This window comes from Camelus bactrianus, chromosome 16 (assembly GCF_048773025.1).
Source record: "Camelus bactrianus isolate YW-2024 breed Bactrian camel chromosome 16, ASM4877302v1, whole genome shotgun sequence".
Taxonomy (NCBI): Eukaryota; Metazoa; Chordata; class Mammalia; order Artiodactyla; family Camelidae; genus Camelus; species Camelus bactrianus.
Genome location: NC_133554.1, coordinates 4,074,425 through 4,093,100, shown reverse-complemented (window position 1 = coordinate 4,093,100; position 18,676 = coordinate 4,074,425). Strand labels below are relative to the sequence as shown.

The window sequence follows — 18,676 nt, the reverse complement described above, 5'->3', positions numbered from 1 at the left end:
AAATATCAGTAGAATATTTCCCTATAGATTTCTAGCTGTTCTGTGGGATTATTGACATCTAGGTATTTAACAGCTTTCCTGTTTTAATTACAAAAGGAACGTGCTAATATGGGCTATTTCAGAAACAGATCAGGAGAACCATTCTTAACATTTTAGCATGTCTTTATGCAGGTATTTCCATCTGCAAGCATGGGTTTAAACATATATATATAGACATATTTATATAATTCTTAGAGAAATAGAATCAGACAGTTCAAACTTCCCCCCCTTAATCACATACCATAAGCAATTATTCATTATTTTATGTCCACAGATATTTATAGCATCAGTTTTAATGGATCTATAGTGTCCCATCATGTCTCTCATATTTTTAGATATCTTTAATTTATCATTTATGAATACACAAAAAAATGCAGGATTGAAATAATTACATGTGAATCAGCGTAATAATAACAGCAAACCCTGACACTGCACTAAGAATTTAGAGGCAGTTTTCTCAGCTGTAAAGAGAGGGATGCAGACCGGGATGGGGGCTGGAGGACAGTAGACTAGCCAGCCCCTGTGCTTCCTTCGAGCTGGACATTCCTGTGATCTGGGACCATGAAAACATGATGTAGGACAATTTGTTGAGATCATTAAAATTGTGCAAAGCCAGTGTATTTCGGGTGTCAAGGAGGAAATCAGAAACAAGTAAGTGGACATTATAAAATTCAGTCTGTAATGTGTTAACACAAAAAGCTACTGCAATAAAAATACATTTTTAAAAAGATTGTCAGGAAGCAGCCCGAACACTAACCCCGCCTGGTTTCTTTAGGTCTCTGAATTAAGACAACAGCTTCGAATACGAGGTCTGCCCGTGTCCGGCACCAAGACGGCCCTCATGGACCGGCTACGGCCCTTCCAGGACTGTTCCGGGAACACGGTGCCCAACTTCGGGGATATAACGACTGTCACCTTTCCCGTGACGCCCACCAGTGCACTGCCCGGGTACCAGTCCTCCCCGTCCACCAGCGCCTTATCCAACGGCTTCTACCACTTCGGCAGCACCAGCTCCAGCCCCCCGATCTCACCTGCCTCGTCCGACCTGTCGGTGGCGGGGTCCCTGCCCGATACCTTCAACGATGCGTCCCCATCCTTCGGCCTCCACCCGTCCCCGGTTCACGCGTGTGCCGAGGAAAGCCTCATGAGCAGCCTGAACGGGGGCTCCATCCCTCCCGAGCTGGACGGGCTGGACTCCGAGAAGGACAAGATGCTGGTGGAGAAGCAGAAGGTGATCAACGAGCTGACCTGGAAACTCCAGCAGGAGCAGCGGCAGGTGGAGGAGCTGAGGATGCAGCTGCAGAAGCAGAAGAGGAGCCATGGCTCTGAGAAGAAGCCGCTGCCTTTCCTGGCCGCCACCCCCATCAAGCAGGAGGACGCTGTCTCCAGCTGTCCTTTCGCATCCCCACCGCTGTCTGTGAAAAGACAGAGCAGCAGCTTGGAGGGCCTGCCGCCAGCCTGCGAAGCCACTCAGCTCCTGCCCCTTGGGAACGCTCCCTGCGCCGAGCCCTCGGGTCAGACCAGCGTCCTATCGTCCACGTTTCTCAGCCCGCAGTGCTCGCCCCAGCATTCGCCGCTCGGGGCAGTGAAAAGCCCGCAGCACATCAGTTTGCCCCCGTCACCCAACAACCATTACTTCCTGCCTTCCTCTTCAGGCGCCCCAGGAGAAGAGCGCAGGGCCTCCTCCCCTGTCAGCGGCCAGCTGTGTCCGGCACAGGTGAGGACTCCCGGCCCCATGCCCGGTGCGCCCCTCTTCCTGGAAGTGGGGTGTGGCTTTGCAGCTGCTGCAGAGCTGAGGTTGGAACTTTTCATGGGGAGGGTTTACCAGAAGTCCAGCATCAACTCCCAGATGCCGTGAGCCACAAGCCTTTATGGCAGAACAAACTCACTTCTGAGACCAGGGTGGCAAGCTTGTTCTGTAAAGGGCCAGGTAATAAATAGTTCTGGCTTTGCAGGCCACACGATCCCTGTCACAACTACTCAACTCTACCTTCATATCAGAAAAGCAGCCACAGACAACTTGTAATTGAATGCACGTGGCTGTGTTCCAATAAATGTTTATTTACAAAAGCAAGCAAGGGGCCAGATTTGGCTTATAGGGCTGTTCCTAGGACCCCTTGGTATCAAGTTTTACCAAAGACCAAACTGGCTCAGCAAGAGGGCCAATGGGGAAGTTACCAGACCTTCCTGTTCTCACCGTGTAAGTATGTACCTACTGTGTGCCAGGCCCTGTTCTAGTGTCTGGGGGTTAGTGTCAAACTAGCCAAGCAAAAATCCCTGTTCTCCTGGGGAGACAGACAGTAAACAAAACATATAAGTAAAGTGTTTATATTAGAAAAATGAAACATCTTACAGGAAAAAAAAAAAGAAAAGGGAGATGAGGAGGTTGGAAAATTGCAACTTTAAATAGAAAGGCCAGGGACATTTGAAGGAGGTAAAGGAGAAAGCCACGTGAATAGGTAGGGTGAAGGCATTGCAGGCAAAGAAAGAACAAGTGCAAAGGCCCTGTGGTAGCAGCATGCATCATAAGTTCCAATTTGTTTTTCTTTGCTATTGAGGAAAATAAGGCCTAGGGAGGTTAAGCCAGTTGCTTAGGGCCACAGGAGCATGGGATTATCTGATTCTAAAGTGCGTGCCCTTTTTACTCTGAATATTCTCTACCCTGGCGTATGAAGTGTGGCCATAGGTAGTGAGAATACACTTCTATGAACCTGCCAGAACACATTCACACAGACGATGTTCACTCCTGAGTCAGCGCTCTGGGAGGAGTGGGACTCACTGGATTATCATCATCGCTGACAGCAGGTACTGAGTGCATAGTGTCCTAGGAAACAAAGGTAAAAATAGCTCTTGAAATACATAGCTTTGGACCAGAAGATGCTCGATTTAATGGTATCTCTACTCTCAAGAAGAACTACCATTTGTACAGTAATCGATGGTTTCCAAAGCGGTCTTTGAAGCCATAAATGATGACGTGATAAAAAACGAAAAAGATACAGAGCAACGTGAGATAACTGCTGGTCTACACTTACGACATTAAATGCTGCACAAAGCATTGGCACGGGGTGGGTATTGATCGTGAAGGACCTGAAAGGTCTGGACAGCTTTGCAAAGGAGTTGGACTTGAGAAGTGTGGAGCTGAAAAAGGAGGGTCAGGAAAAGTTCGTTCCACATGAAAAAACACAGGGAGGGAGACAGCACAGAGTGCTGAGGGAAGCTCTCGGAGGGATTCGTAGAATGAAGCTTGCAAAAGGAGATAGTGCTGGACTGGGGAGTGTCTTGAAGACTTAACCCACTGAGATGTGGACACCCTCTGTTGAGGATGTGCAGAAGGCGTGGAAAATTTTTGAACAGGTATATCCAAAGCCAGATCTGACTTGGTGATGATCTCCTTTGTCATGGAATTGAGGGGGTTGGAAAGATAAGACCCCAGGGCAGGGACCAGTGGTCTCAGCCAAGACTGCTCTCAAGTGTGCTGCTGGTGGCTGTTTAATTGGTCACTCTTTCCTTTCTGCAGAACTCGGGGGCACATGAGGGCCACCCTCCAAGCTTCTCTCCCCAGCCTTCCAGCCTCCACCCCTCCTTCTCCGGAACCCAGCCAGACAGTGGTCATGGTGCTGGGGGCAACCCTTGTCCCAAAAGCCCGGGCGTCCAGCACAAGGTAGGCAGCTGGGAAAAGGTTTAAACTGGGGGTTGACTTTGCCTCTTCTCTCTCTGTGTCCCCTGTCCTCCAAACGTTGAGGTCCCAAGGCAGAAACAAATGACATTTTCGATAGAAACAAGTCCACTTGCAAAGGACAGAAACAGAGGTCCAGATGTGAGTCAGAGTGTTCCACGGACTCATTTCCTGGGTTCATCCCAGAAATCAGGGTGACTGAAATGACCAGGGTATGTTTGCAAAAACAGGATGGTGGACAAACCAGTTTCAGTGAAGTGGAAGATGGGTGTCAGGGGACGTGGGAAAATAATGTGGAGAAAGCGGGAAGTACTGGATCCCTGGAAAGGACTAGAGAGGGCAGAGGGCTGGAGTCACAGTGCGAGAAGGAAGCAAAGAGCCATCTCCGCAGGTGGGAGAATCAGGGATGTGAAGGACGCAGGACATCAGGGTGCAGGGAGCACGGGAGTGGGGGAAGAAGGAAGGGAACAGCGGACGGCCGTGACGCAGAGGTGCTGCCTGCCACTGGGCAGGGCGTCCTCCGAGGATGGAGACCTGACATGGCCTGGACCCTCCGCAGAACGCACCCACGATACACGAGGCTGGCTCGTGAAGAGACACCCCGGGCATGCTCCAGCTGTCTGCACCTGCACCCACTTAGGAATGAAACGGGCTGAGAGGGAAATGGCTCTGGAGATCCCTGGGTTGATGGACCTCTTTGTGTTGGACTGGACCCTTTGCTTTATTTTCTTTCTCCTAACAGCCAGGGTACACCTTGGGGGGGGGGAGTGAATTGTTGAGGTTCCCATCCAGAGATGCCCCCAGCGATGAGTCCCTAGTGATATGTGCTATTGTTAATATATATTTATAATCCACATGTAATATGTATTTAAGCCCTGGCTCTTTTTTCCCCTTAAATCAACTTTTCCAAAATTGATCCCGTCATTTCTAAAGCCGAAGCTGTACCGTTTCTGATGCACGGACTGATGGTCTTCTTCTGCGTTTTACCCACACAGATCGCCGGTTTACATGCTTCTGATAAGACAGGGCCAAAGTTTCCACTTCCATCCCCGACTTTTTCTAAGTCCCCTTCAGCAGTTCCAGACATAACACAGCCTCCGTCCTATGAAGATGCAGTGAAGCAGGTAAGCTTACACGCGATGCAGCCTTTATAGGAGTCAACTGACTGAGCGGGCGCTGTCCCACGTGGTTCGGCTGCACGCGGGTAGATGCCGTCACTGAGTGCGTCTGCCTTCTCCCCACCGGAATGAGCAGAGTGTCTGGATGCTGCTTGTGGAGGGCGTTGTGTGTGTGCAGACGCTGTGCGAGGCAGAGAGAGGAGGTTGGCTGGGCACCCAGATGCCTGGACTTCATGCCAGAGCTCAGCCACCAGCCAGCTGCCACTACCAGAAGGCTGGGCAAATCCTTGACCTCTCTTACATAAAATGGGGGCAGTGTCTACTCTGCAAGGATTCTAGATGACGTAGCGCTCACCACGTTGTCCAAGCCCAGGATGGGCTCCCAAATATCTGAGAGTAATTGTTGGCGTCATAGTTTTGAAGGTTCTTCTGAGCTTCAGAATTCAGTGATCCTAGCAAAATGTTAATGGTTCTTGATGGGGTAATAATAGAAGTTCATTGTCTCCTCCACGTCCATTTATGTTTGGAAATTTTTCAAATAAAAAGTTAAAAAAAAAAAAAAAAAGCATGATCCCATATCTCAAATGGTCTGAACTTGGATAAAGCATCAGTTGGCCCTTTGCATGTACTCAGCCCGGAGAAGAAGGTCTTCCTCAGTTACTGCATCGTGGTACCCACCTCCCAGCCCACAGTCGGGTTTCATTTGGCTGAGAGGGTGTTTTCAATATCAGGATATTTTTATGCAAAAGGTAGGCTTTTTCATTTCTGAGAAATCAGAGATCTGGCAGCCCCGGAGGCACGTTTCTGCGAGACAACCGTTGCCTGAAACAAAGCGCCCTCTCCGTCCTGGGAGGAGCGCATCCCTCTGCACGCAGCTCTTCCTCCCTGTCCTGTGTGTGGCTCCTGCCGGACCTTGTAGGCGTCTCACGCAGATGACCCATTCTCTAAGCAGTGTGCTCATCCCTGTGGATTGCTGATGCCTGCATTCTGGGGACTGGGCTCCCCGAAGAGTGAGATCAGTCTGTGCCCCTCTTTTCCCCATCCCCGTCCCCTGGTATCTGTAAACATCAGCTTATCCTTCTTGGTTTTAAAGAAAAGGACCAGGCAAAGTGGACTTCCACCACTGAGTCTACTAAACAACTCAGATGAGCAGAGGGGAAGGTGGATTCCCTACGAGCCCCACAAGTGTCACCAGGCTCCGCGGGCTGTTACAATGAGGGACCAGGGAAACATGAGCCACGTTCTTGGGCTGCATCCACAGACCCGAGCGGGAGGCAGAGCCAAGTCACTTCAACATGAGAAAAACGGCTGTGTCACCTAGGGATCAGGGCTCCCTGCTCCCAGGAGGGGAACCTCCCTGTCAGCTGAGCTCGCTCTGGAAGGCTCGGGGCAGAAGCCTTCTGCCTCCTTCCCCTTCCCTTGTTGCAGCAGATTGTTTTCCTCAGTGGTTTCCTGTCCACAGTTAATACTGAGCTTGCATTGCACGTGGTTCAAGACGCCTTAGCCCGTGACCCCCATATTCACAGCAGTGCTGTTCACGAAGCCCGGCAGGCGGAAGCAGCCCAAGTGCCCGTCCCTGGCTGGGTGGAGGAACAAGACGCGGTCTGTACCTGTAACGAGTGTTACTCAGCCTTAACAAGGAAGGAGATTCTGGCACCTGCTACAGCATGGGCGAACCTTGAAGGCATTATGCTAAGTGAAATAAGCCAGTCGCAAAGGGAAAAGTACCGTTTGAATCCACTTACATGAGGTGCCTGGCGTCATCAGAGTCATGGGGACAGAAGACAGAATGGTGCTTGCCAGGGGCTGAGGGCAGGAGGCAGAGCGGGGAGTTAGTGTTTAGTAGGGACAGTTTCAGTTTTGCAGGGTGGCAAAAATTCTGGAGATGGACCGTGGTGATGGTTGCACAACAGTGTGAATGAACTTAATGCATTTGAACTGTACACTCTCAAATGGTGAAGACAGTAAATTTTATGTTGTATGTATTTTACCACAATTTAAAAATAAAGCCCTAACCAAACCAAGTTCAAAACCCTGCCATGCTGCTTCTGATGATTTCTTGTGGAAGCGGTAGCCACCTTTTAACGTCTCTGTTCTCTTTTGGTTAACGTGCCACAGCAGATGACTCGGAGTCAGCAGATGGACGAGCTCCTGGACGTCCTCATTGAAAGCGGAGGTAAGGCGGCGAGACGCTCTGCACCTGCATGCACTCTGGGCATGAGCCCTTAGGACCAAGGTCACATGCTCACTGTAAGTTGGACCAAAAAGCCATCCCTGGGTAGAGTGGCACTTCTTCTGAGCTTCCTGTCCACACGTGGAGCCAGTACAGGAAGGCAGGGTTGACGACTCCCCCTGCCTTTGTCCCGTTGTCCTAGGGACGTTTTCCCCCAATAATTTCAAACTGTTCATCTTTCAGCTCAGTCGCTGTTTCCCCATTTTTCTCTTGTGACACCGCTTCTCCCTACCATACTCATCCCAGTGTCCCTGTTTTCTTAATTATAAGAAGACGAAGAAAGTAGATAAAGCAAGTTTTGTGCTCTCTACTCAAAGGGAAATTTAATTAGTCATCTCCCACTGACAGCCCACTCATATTTAAATGTCGTTCAGGCTACCAATAAAAAATGATCAACCTGTCCTTTTTTTGCCTCCTTTCAAGTCATTCATTTATTTATTTAAAAAAAATCCCTAGTAAGTGCCTCCAATTTGAAACCACACAAATGAATAAGATCGTGTCAGGAGCACGTGTGGATAGAAGAGATCTGAGCCCTCATGTAACAACGTTTAAAGTTTCAGAGAGAAAGTGACTGGGCGTCACGGCCGGCTCAGTGCTGCCTCGGGCGGAGTCCCCACCGTTGTGGGGTCTGCGGTCCGGTAGGGAGGAGGGCAACGAGCAGTGAACAGGCAACTCCATTGTAACAAGAAAGAAGAAGGAAAGGATGGGCGCAGGTGTATGTATCGTTGTCAGTTTCATGATGGAAGGATGAGCGGGTTCCTATCCGACACCCTCGTATTTTTAATGAAGTGTATGGCAAGGTCAGAAAAGAGTGAGGGAGCTGGAGCGGGGAGCACAGAAGATTTGAGGAAGGAAGAACGGTGATGACGCGATCGAAGGTGCGCTGAGTTTCCTGGAGAAGCACGGGAGAATCGCTCCGCAGTGTTAAGTGCCAGCTGTAGGTCGGACATCATGAATTTCAAGGAGAGCCAGTCAGCTTCGTTGCGTAACTTTTCTGTTGGAAGCCCAGCTGATCCAGGGCCGGCTCGGAGAAGACCAGTGATAAGACTCATCCAGATGTGGGTCTTGCCAAGGGAGTATGAAGACAGGAGAAGAGAGCAAGGGATGGAGGAAGCGCGAGAGGGGAGCTGTGGTGGTGGAGCTGAGAGCAGAGGCTGGGCGAGGAGCAAGGTGAAGACCAAAGGGGCTGATGGGTGGGGACAAAGTAGCAGCGTCGGTGGATTGGAGAGACTCCAAGGGGCTGAGATGCTGTTGTCGTGAGGACCTTAGGGAGTGAGTAGAGGAACGGGAGGAGGTGGACAGAGACCGGAGGCGTTGGTTGGAATCGTGCTTTCAGACGGATGCAGTTTAGGGGGACAGCAAGGTCCAGCGTGTGTCCAACAGGGTGGGGTGGAGGAATGACTTGGGTGATGGGCTGTCAAGGAACTGAGAGGCCAGATGGACAGCAGGTCACTTCTGGGGATGCTGAAGTCGCAGGACAGGAGTTGAAGTGGGGAAGAAGCAGTGACCTGGGGAGTAGAGTTTTCAGTGGGGGGAGGGGGGGCCAGGAGACTGGGGGCTGAGGAGAGCGGTGTGACTCTCAAAACCACTGAGGAGTGATAAGAAGGAGGGGGAGTGACAGTCAGAATGCAGCAGTGGGACAGCACTGGTGACTCATCTGGCTCCGAAGTAAATGAGCCCCGGAGAGGGTAATAACGGAGGCTGCAGTGTCCTCAGGGGACAGCCAGGTGTCAGGGAAGGAGCAGGCAGAAGAATTTGCTCTGAGCGTTTGATAATCAGAGTGGAACTTCCAGAAAGTGAAGGCTTGGGGAGAGACCGGAGGGGAGAAGAATTGGCAACATCCAGCGCGGTTTAGGGACGAGCCTGGGGGATGAGCAGTGACCGGAGAAGCATGACCACCTCCCGTGTCTGCATGTAAGTCATTCATTCCAAAGATCCATACTGTGTCAAGCTCCGTCGGAAGCGATTGAACAATTCCCATTGTGTTTTCCAACAGAAATGCCAGCTGATGCCCGGGAGGATCATTCCTGTCTCCGGAAAGTCCCCAAGATACCCGGGTCTTCTCGAAGCCCCACGGCTGCCCTCCCCAAGCCCTCGGCTTCCTTTGAACAAGTGTCTTCGGGGGGCCAGCTCTCCTTCGATCACTACGGCGCAGACAGCGACGAGCATCTTGAAGTCTTACTCAATTCCCAGAGCCCCCTGGGGAAGGTGAGCGACGTCGCCCTTCTGAAAACTGGGGGCGAGGAGCCTCCTTTCGACGGGCTGATGGACGGCTTCTCCGGGAAGGCTGCGGAGGAGCTCTTCAGCGCACACGAGATCCTGCCGGGCCCCCTCTCCCCGATGCAGACTCAGTTCTCACCCTCGTCCGTGGACAGCAGTGGGCTGCCGTTAAGCTTCACGGAGTCCCCTTGGGAGAGCATGGAGTGGCTGGACCTCACGCCGCCCAGCTCCACCCCGAGCTTCAGCTCCCTCGCCGGCGGCCCCAGCATCTTCAACATCGATTTCCTGGATGTCACCGATCTCAATTTGAATTCCCCCATGGACCTCCACTTGCAGCAGTGGTAGAACGCCTGGCCGGACGTGCCCAGAAAGACCAGTAGGAACTCCACGGGGGGAGTACAAAACCGTGAATCCTCACACGGCCCAAAAGGAGGAGGAGGAGGAGGAGGAGAGATTTAAAAAGAAGCAACGGGGACTTTTGTGACAACCAGCAGGGACACACAGGAGTCTCGTATACGTATAAAATGTAATGGTCACCAACAGTCGGTAACTGGTCACGATTTCAGCGATGCATTCAAAATTGTGCTTTTTCAGATCAAGAATGCCCCCCCACCAAAAAATTCTTTTCCTGCCTTTTCAAACACCAGTATTTTTTCTAGCCCGTACTGTTTCTCAGGCATTACATCGTAAGCTTTTCTCATGAATTTATTACAAATACGTGGAGAGAAAAATGTTAACGCTTTGGGGGACCCAGGGAAGCCAGTTCATCAAAGGTTAGGGAAGACGGACCCGTGATGGGGGCTGCCTCTGTCTGTCCGTTACCTGTCTCTCAACATAGAGGTCGGGCCAGCGTCAGCCAAGTTCTTCAGGCAGAAGAGAGGGACAGGACCAGTCCGTTCCCGGGGAAGTGAAGTGAACTCAGGGTCCCTCAGCCACAAACCTGCCCATCGGAGTGGCCCCTCTCCCACCCCCAGGACTCTGTGTGGTCTCTGAGGACAGCTGACCTACATTTGGTCGCAAGGACCCACCGAGAATGTCCCTCTTTCTCAGCCAGGTACTGAATCACCGCCACTGTGTCTGTGACGATACGTGTGGAACAGGCAGGAGCCTTCAAGCAAGAGGGAGAAACCGTACCTCCTGCCCTCGGAGGTTCCCAGCACAGCCCCCTGGAGATGTGCGGACTAGACAGGACCGTGTAGGCAGATCAGAGGGTCTCTCTAGCCTCAGGAAGCCCCGCCAGGGACAGTTCAGACAGGACTAGAGAAAACGGCTCTGCGTGTCGTGGGACTCAGTGCCATGGGTTACTACCACGGGATGGAAATCCGACTTCTTTCTTTGTTTCCTTGTTGGTGGGCGGAGGGGGGGGGGTCCTCCTCAGTTTATCTTTGTCCCATTCTACTTTTCTTTCAAGGTACCCGTCCTTTCTTGCTCCTCTTTTGAAATTTTTCTTTCTGCCCCAACATTGGGAGAAGAGGACTTCTCAGATCTTACCAGCTGCCATACTCCTCATCAAGCCATAGTTTAAAAAGCTAAAAACCCAGGTTCTCCTGGAGAACTCTTTCTCCCTACGCGTAATTCGCCGCAAAGGAAGTCAAAAGAGCGCCCTCGCGAAGAAACTGGTGACTCGGCCCCTCAGTCACAAAGCTCTTTCTACCCTCGTTTGATTTACAGCCATCACCGATTTGGGTTGCTCTGGGGAAATTGGAAATATGGATGGTGTAAAGATAAATCTGAGTTCTGTTTACAAGGAGAGAGTACGTTAGGTCAGGGTTTCTGAAAGAAAACAGAATTGCACGTTGAAAAGGATGGAAGAAGGGAAGACCCCGGCCTCGTGCGGTTCCCGCCGCCTCTCGCCCTTCCGCTGGGAGCTGAAGAGCTCAGATTGCAGGACCGTCTCTCTGAGGCTCACTGGCTCCCATCCCTGTTTTGTAGTGTTGCATGCTGTAGAAAGTAGCTGTTGCTGGTTTTTTTAATTTAAATCACCAAGGCACTGTTTTTTTCTTTTGTAAAAAAAAAAATGTTCACTGTGCACTTATGGAGAAAATAACCAAAAATGTTGTGATCTTAGCAGTTCTCATTTTGGAAAAAAAAAACCCAAAGATTTGAAGTCATTCCATTGTTCACTTGTAAACGTGTGTGAACACAGAGTGTTTTTGGTGTCTGCTACTCTGAAAGCTGCCAGATCTTACTGGGGGGTGGGGAGGGGAGGGGGTATAGAGAGAGAGAGATATATATATATTAAAACATGCACACACCACGTGCGTATGTGTGTAGAGACATACATATGTATATGTATGTGTGCATGTGGGTGTGTGTGTATGTGTGTGCTTGCATGTGCAGACACATACACGTGTGCACATACATACACAGAGGGGGCTGTGTGTGTGTCTTAAAGGCAGTGTTGCAGAGTTCTACACCAAAAGCCTTTAAGCCTCAATCTGCTGTGAAATGATCTTGGCCTTTCTCGCTGCGACTTCCTGATTAATCACCCGGGCTACATGTTGCCTCTGTGTATGACTCACGGCTCCAGCCCGATGACTCGCAGCCCACCCGTCGCTCACCATGACCAAGCTCATCTTGGCCATGAGTGTTATGTGCAGAGACAGAACAGCGCCAGCGCCGGCAGCTGCAAAGGGTGGCACAGCCTCTCACGGGAGAGCCCCAGAGGAACACGACAGGCCATTCACATTCCTTGATCCGCATTGTGCTTTAGAAGATCCACTCGGTGATTCTGTCACTTGGCTTTAATGTCCGTCATCAGAACCAAAAATCTGGGAAGGAACATCGCCGGTCGTTCCTTCGACGACGAAGCGATGGGGAAGAAAGCCCCCGGGACGCGTTCCTCACGCTCGTGTCTTCCTCGGATGCTGGCATTTCCCTCGAGTCTTGACACAGCTCGCTGGTCAGGACGTCGCCCCTGTGCCACGTTGTGCGATTTTTTTTTTTATGTGATTTTTGCCCCCCTTGCCTTCCTTTGGAAAACAGCCTCACAGCAGTCTCTGAGACTCTGGTCTGAGTGTCAGTTATTCCTCCTCCAGGCATTTCTGCCAGAAGGGCTAGACTTGGGTGGGGGGCCTCTGTACCTGTGAGACTGCGCGTCGTCTTTGGGGTGTTTTTAGGCTATTAGCCGGCACCAGCACACACGCCTCCCAGGGAACGCCCACCCCAGAGCTGGCTCCTGGAACGGGGCTTTCAGCCTGCACCCGCCACGCGCTCTCTCCTCCTGCATCCGATGTGAGATTTGTGAGCTAAAGCTGAGGATGCTTGGGAGAAGGTGGACAAAGTTGGCTGCCCCTGGTGGATCAGATCATCCATGTTAATTTATCCATCTCCTATAGGGGCCTTTTTTTTTTTTTAAGTTCTTTTAAACTCTTGGTTTTGTCTTCTCTCTGGTGACAAATTGGGCATGACTAAAAGATGTACAGAGACTTATGAGATGGCCGTGGTCAAGTTTCTTAATGTTCTTAGAGCCTGAAACTGACCACACGTAGTTGTCTCAGGAGCCCTGCAAGTCCCCCGTGGCAAAGCAGACCCGCAGACACCGGTGGCCGCTCCCAGCGGGGGTGCAGTGCGTGGGCTCACCTGTACCCAGTGGAGTCAGAAAGTACCTTTGCGTGGATGCTTCCATTAAGCCAGTGCTCATCAGCAGCCCCGCTTCTAGCAGTGTTACTGGGATGACATGTTCTGTTACAAATGGAGAGAGGGGAGGGGGAAGGGAGGGAGGGAAGGTTCTATGTTTGACCAAGACATTGCATTATGAAAAGCAAATCACAGAATTTTAGATAAGACGCCATGCTTTCCTATGAAATGATTGCACCAGTAAATGAGGAAGGCAAGAGAGTCTCCACCTGGATAGTCGAGGGCCTAGGAAGTGGTGGCCTTTGCCATTCAGAAATATTTATTTCCAATCTGGAAAAAAAAAATCAAAAACCTACCGCCAGCATTCAAGATAGTCCTTTTCAAAAACATATTTAAACTCCATCAGCTCTTCTAGAGAGCAGTGCTGGCCAGGCTGAAAGTTGCATCATATTTACCCATCCAGTGGGTGATTCCTCACCTGTGCAAAGCCCACAACTCCCCAAATGGCCAAAACCACACTGCTTCTGCAGATGGTTCAGAATTTGAGGGGCGGGGCAGTTGCAGTTCCTATAAGCAGGAACACTGGGAATCTCCCAGTTTTTTGAGTCAAAAACCCATTGCCTCTGAAGACAAAAGGGTCTTCGTGTTCCCCTAAGGGAGGGGGAGGGCCCCTTTTTAGCAAAAAGCTGCACCCAGGCTGACATTTTTTTTTTTTTTACCTTCTCTCTATGATCAAACAATAGCAAATTATCACTTAGAGGTCTTCCCATAGCACTGGGAACCTTTGTGAGAGCTCTAGGGTGGTTTTCATTGCCAGACAAAAGCCTCTTGAAAATCAGGGAGGGGCAGAGAAAACATCTTTTGCCCCGCCCCTAAGTTTCGACCTTCACTGCAAGCTCTCCAGACAAAAGGGGCACTTATGGGAGGGAAGGGTGGCATGTCGCTGGGGAGTCCCCATCTTTTAGGAGAAGAGGCCCAGGGTTGTGAGGGCAGCTTGGCCCTCGTTCAGGGCTCCGCTGCCGTCCTCCCGGGGGAAGCCCACAAGTGCACAGTCTGCTGCCAGCTGTGAGAGAACTCGGAGTGAAAGAATTTGGGTCCTCGTTTTCCTGTAAATCCGGTAGGAACCAGCCGATGGTTCAGATGCTGAGAGTGCCAATGCTTTATTAGACGGTGTTACTAGACGCACGGAGTCCAGGGCCTAGAACGAGGCAGCCCTTTGGTTCTGAGAGCCGCTCAGTGTGGGTTAAGGAGCTGGGTTTGATTCTCGGATCCACATTTTCAGAGGAGCCCTGGCCAGGTTGAGACTACATGTGAGGAGATGGTTTTAAGACAGGAAGAGATCTGAGAAAGATTCCTTTTTCACCTTCCAGGGAAATTGTAACAGGACTCATGGGGTTTGATAACACAGGAATACATTCCCTTCTGATTGTGGGAGTCGGTAGATTCTAGGGTTCTAGAATTCTCCGGGTTAAGACAGACTCCTGAATGTCTCATGGTAACTGTGTGTCCTGGAGGCTGTCCTGATGTTTTCCAAAGGAAGGGGTTCCCCAGGGTTCCTCTCCAGTGCACCTGCAGTGAGGAAGGGGGCAATGCATTGCTGGGTTCTTGAAACCCTCCCCTAGTGAAACACAAAGAGGCACTTTGCAAACACATCAAAATAGCCAGCGCCGTTCTCTGCAGGGACCCCTTGGGGTGGTCTCCTTTGCTCAACTGTACATACTGAAGAGAAATGGGGGTTACCAGGAAAAGACGAGAAGCAATGGCTAAGTACCAAAGTTGGCATGTGTTCTTTTTTAAATATATATATATTTTTAAATAAAAGGTTTATTTTAGAAAGAGGTGGAAGCTTTTTTCTTGACTACATGATGTACCAGGCATCGTGCTGTGTGTTATTTCACTGGACCCTCCCAAAGGCACCGTGAAGCCAACTGCCATTATCCCCAGTGTACGTGTGGCCAGACCGAGCTCTGGGAGGCTCAGTAAATTGCTTGAGGTGGCACACCTAAAAATTGGCATCACCAGGAGTCACACTTTACTCACCTCCAGTGTCCCTGACCCCACATGCTGCACCTGTCGCCTGCAGCCCCCACCAGTGACACTCAGAAATGAGGACTTTGGTGAAAAATCAATTCTGTAGTTACAAATATGCTATTAAAATACGTGCACGCACAACTTAGCCACCCCAGTGTTTTCAGTGGTTTAGCAACTGAGCCAACTGAACGGTGATGTAAAATAAATCGGGCATCAAGGTGAGCTATCAGATATGCACAGACTGCCCGAGGAAGCCTGTGGTTTTATCTCCTCTTCTCTCCTAAATTAATTCCTGCCCGTCATTAGCTCACCAGTGAATGTGTAAACCACGTGGAGGGGCTGAGATACCACGAGAGCCCCCGAATGGGGGGCGTCAGCTCTAGTCCACGCCGGGGCCCTGCCTCCCTTGCTCTGGCTGTACTTTCTGGGGGGCTCTCCCCACGTGGAAGCCAGAAGGTCACAGGTTACCGGAAGCCCCAGGTGTCCATCCTGCCAGATTAGCAATTCCAGCAAACAGAGTTTCTCTTTCCTGAGAGTCACAGCAGAAATCTGACAGCTGTCTCTCAGTGGTCTCATCCCTGAACCCGCCTCTGTGTCATGAGGATGAGCTACACCTTCATTCCCGGAGCTGGGGTCCCCTGTGCAGCCGTTGGCTGTGACACAGGATCAGCTGCATCTCATGGAAGACAGTGCTGAAGGTGAGTGAGATCTTCTACGAGAAGGCTGGGGTGCTGTTACCAAGAGGCAGCAAACTGTCGACGGCTTTACGCAACCCCTGCTCGAGAGGAGTCGGTCACCTAGAAGAGGAGACAGACAACGAAGGAGTGACAGCCTAGTCCGACAAGTGCTTGCGTGGCAGTAAGTACATTCCAGTCCCTCCCCTGTGCTGTGTGCCAGGGAAAGGGCTTGGCACGGAATCTTGGGCGGGGAGGATGGTCAAGAAAGACCCTCCCCAGGAGACCACCAAGCCACGCTAGTGGTGACAGTGGAGGTGGCCAGGGAGAAGCCCGGGAGGAGGGCCTTGCAAGCAGAGGGAGCCGCCTGTGCCAAGGTCTGGCGAGACATGAGAGTCTCCCACGTTGTGGGGATGCAGGAAACTCAGGATGGCTAGAGACTGGAGCGAGCAGGCAGGGGAGTGGGGGTGGGGGTGTAGGAAGAGGGAGAGAAAAACGGGGAGCTGCACCTGCTCGCTGGAGCTGCGGAAGCAAAGTGCCGCAGCCTGGGTGGTAGAAATGTGTTGTCTTGGGGTAGAAGTGCAGAGTCGAGGTGTTGGCAGGAGCTCTTCTGAGGGCTGTGATGGAAGGATTTATTCTGAACCTCTCTCCTTGGCTTGTGGATGGCCATCTTCACGTCCCCACGGCGCCCTCCCTGTACCTTCACGTGAGTTCCCTCTCTGTAGGTCTGCGTCTGTGAGCACACTTGCCCTTTTCATAAGGACCTTGGTCGTTCTGGATTGGGGTCCACTCTAATGACCTCGTTTTCACTTGACCACCTCTGTAAAGATCCTATCTCCAGATAAAGTCACATTCTGAGGTACTGGGGGGATAAGGACTTCAACACATGAATTTGGGGGTCGGGGGGGACACAGGGCAGCCCATAATAGAAAGCAAGCAGGGGCCGGGTCATGAAGGGCTTCATAAGACACACTGAGGGAGGGAGCTTACCTTTAAAACGAGAGGGCCTCGTTGAAGGGTTTAAGCGAGGAGGGGCTATAATGAGCTTTACATCTTGGGAAGACAACTGGCTCAGACGTGGAGATGGACTGGAGGGACAAGGGTACGGGAGGGCAGCCCAGTAGGTTGTGAACTAGTTTGTGAAAATGACTGGTGCCCTCCTTGCTCCACAGGCAGGAGAACTTAAAGGGAAACTCCACACGCTGAATTTAGTCCCCAAGGAATGATGGGGTGAGGGTGGGGGGAAGAGTGATGGTAGTGGCTTAAGATCCTGGATTAAACCAGCAAACAAGCAGGTGTAACTCGACCAAGAACACGGTGGTAGGAAGAGAGAGGCTAAGGTCGATTTGAAACGTGTGAATAGCATGGAATGTATGGGACTTGATCGCTGGATGCGGGTGACAGAGGAGAGAGAGGACTTGAATCTGGGAAGGACAGTGGGACGTCCAGTGTGTGTTAGCTCCATTCACAGGGGCAAAAGGCCAGAATGGGTGACTTGATAGGAAAAACTGTGAATTTGATTTTTGAGTGTCCATTGCCTGTAGGACACGCAAGTCAGAAGCATTCACTGGGGAGGTCAGACCACCTTGCGGAGAGATTTAGAGATGGGAGAAGTCAGCGTACAGAAGATAACTGAAATCATGGAATGGCTATGATCCACACAACAGTGTTGAGCAAGAAAAAAGGATGCTGAAGAAACCAACACATGAGATGCTGGTGAAGGAGAAGAGAGGGTGTGGCTACAAAGCCAGGAGGAAGATCAGGAGGAGATGGTACCCAGGCACTGAGATGGGAGAAAATGTCAAGCAAGAGGGCGCCCTTAGTCCTGCTTAGTGCTGCTGAGCTCCGTAAGGTAAGGAGTGAAGAGTGTTGTTTAATTTGATGACAAGGAGGCGGCTGGTAACCATGAGAGCGTCTTGGGTGGGTGTGGACCAAGAAATTGAAGGGAGGGGAGGAAATGGAGACAGTGAGTCCAGGCATGCCTTCCAAGAAGTACGGCTGTGTGAGGAAGATGACACACAAGGGCGGAGCAGAGAGTCACAAATTTAAAGGGCTGATTTTTCAAGAGGAGAGATAGTGGAGCTAACTTAAAGGCGAATGAGAATTAGGTAGTACGCACAAGAGAGGAGGGGAGAGGGAATGGTACTGAGGTTGAGTTGCCTTCGGGAAGAGGAGGGTTGGGGGAGATGTGGATACGTTAACAGGTGTGGTGGGAGGAGACTGAGGACGTTGTCATATGGTGGCTTCCACTTTATACTTGAAACAAGAGGGAGAGATGACCTTCACCTACTGGGGAGAAGAAGAGTCGGGTAGGAGTTTTAATAAAAATGGAGGAAGGTTGACTTAAGAGCAGCCGGAAAATAGAAGCAAGAGCGGATCAGGAATCAGTAGGATGCCTAGGCCAAGCTGATGGCTTGGCTGGAGACACCCCCTCCGCACCGTGGTGGGACTTGCCGTTAACACGGGAGAGGCAGAGAAGCCAGAGAGGCAGGTTGAGCCAAGTTGAGGCTGCTGCAGGAACAGGTATGGAAGTAAGTAAACAGAACCAGGTCATTGAGGCTGTAACTAAAGAGGAGGTGACATAGTGAACGATGTGGTGGGCAATGTATTGTTCTAGGAAAATACGTGACAATTGGAGACATAGAGCAGTGGCATCAAGAGGCTGGAAGGGGACTGAGTATTGATACATGTACATACTAATAGGTAAAGATTAAGATACAGGGACGTACAGAATGAGGTATCTGTAGTGATACCTACATCTCTATATGTAGGTAAATCTATGAAGATGTACATAAGGAGACATGTAAAGATACAAAGATGCCATCCGTGTGTCTCTCTCTGTGGAGTCTATATAGATGCAGAAATACAGAAATTTATTATGGAAAATGGCTCATATGATTATGGAGGGTGAGACAGACCCCAGTCTGCCGTCCGCGAGCTGGAGAACCAGCAAAGCCAGTGGTGGAAATCCTGGAGTTTAGAAGTTCTAGAACCAGGAACTTTGACCCAGGAGGGCAAAAGAAGATAGATGTCCCAGCTGAAGAAGACAGAATTCTCCCTTCCTCCGCCTTTTTGTCCTCTCCAGTCACTTAATGGATTGGGTGGT

General features: G+C 50.8%; 1 protein-coding gene across 8 annotated transcripts in view; it reads left to right on the top strand.

Moving 5' to 3' along the window:
• MYOCD (myocardin) overlaps window positions 1-14,701 on the top strand; it is a 164,584-nt gene extending 149,883 nt beyond the window's left edge. For 5 of the 8 annotated variants that reach the window (XM_074342141.1, XM_045524801.2, XM_074342140.1 and 2 more), the window contains 5 exons: window positions 815-1,756; window positions 3,557-3,700; window positions 4,711-4,839; window positions 6,952-7,009; window positions 9,063-14,701. In XM_074342141.1, coding sequence (XP_074198242.1) covers window positions 815-1,756; window positions 3,557-3,700; window positions 4,711-4,839; window positions 6,952-7,009; window positions 9,063-9,631 — 1,842 coding nt within the window. In that variant the 3' untranslated portion in view covers window positions 9,632-14,701. The remainder of the gene's footprint in view (window positions 1-814; window positions 1,757-3,556; window positions 3,701-4,710; window positions 4,840-6,951; window positions 7,010-9,062) is intronic. The other 3 variants (XM_045524800.2, XM_045524804.2, XM_045524803.2) reach the window with 3 other exon arrangements.
• Window positions 14,702-18,676: the final 3,975 nt, after the last annotated feature.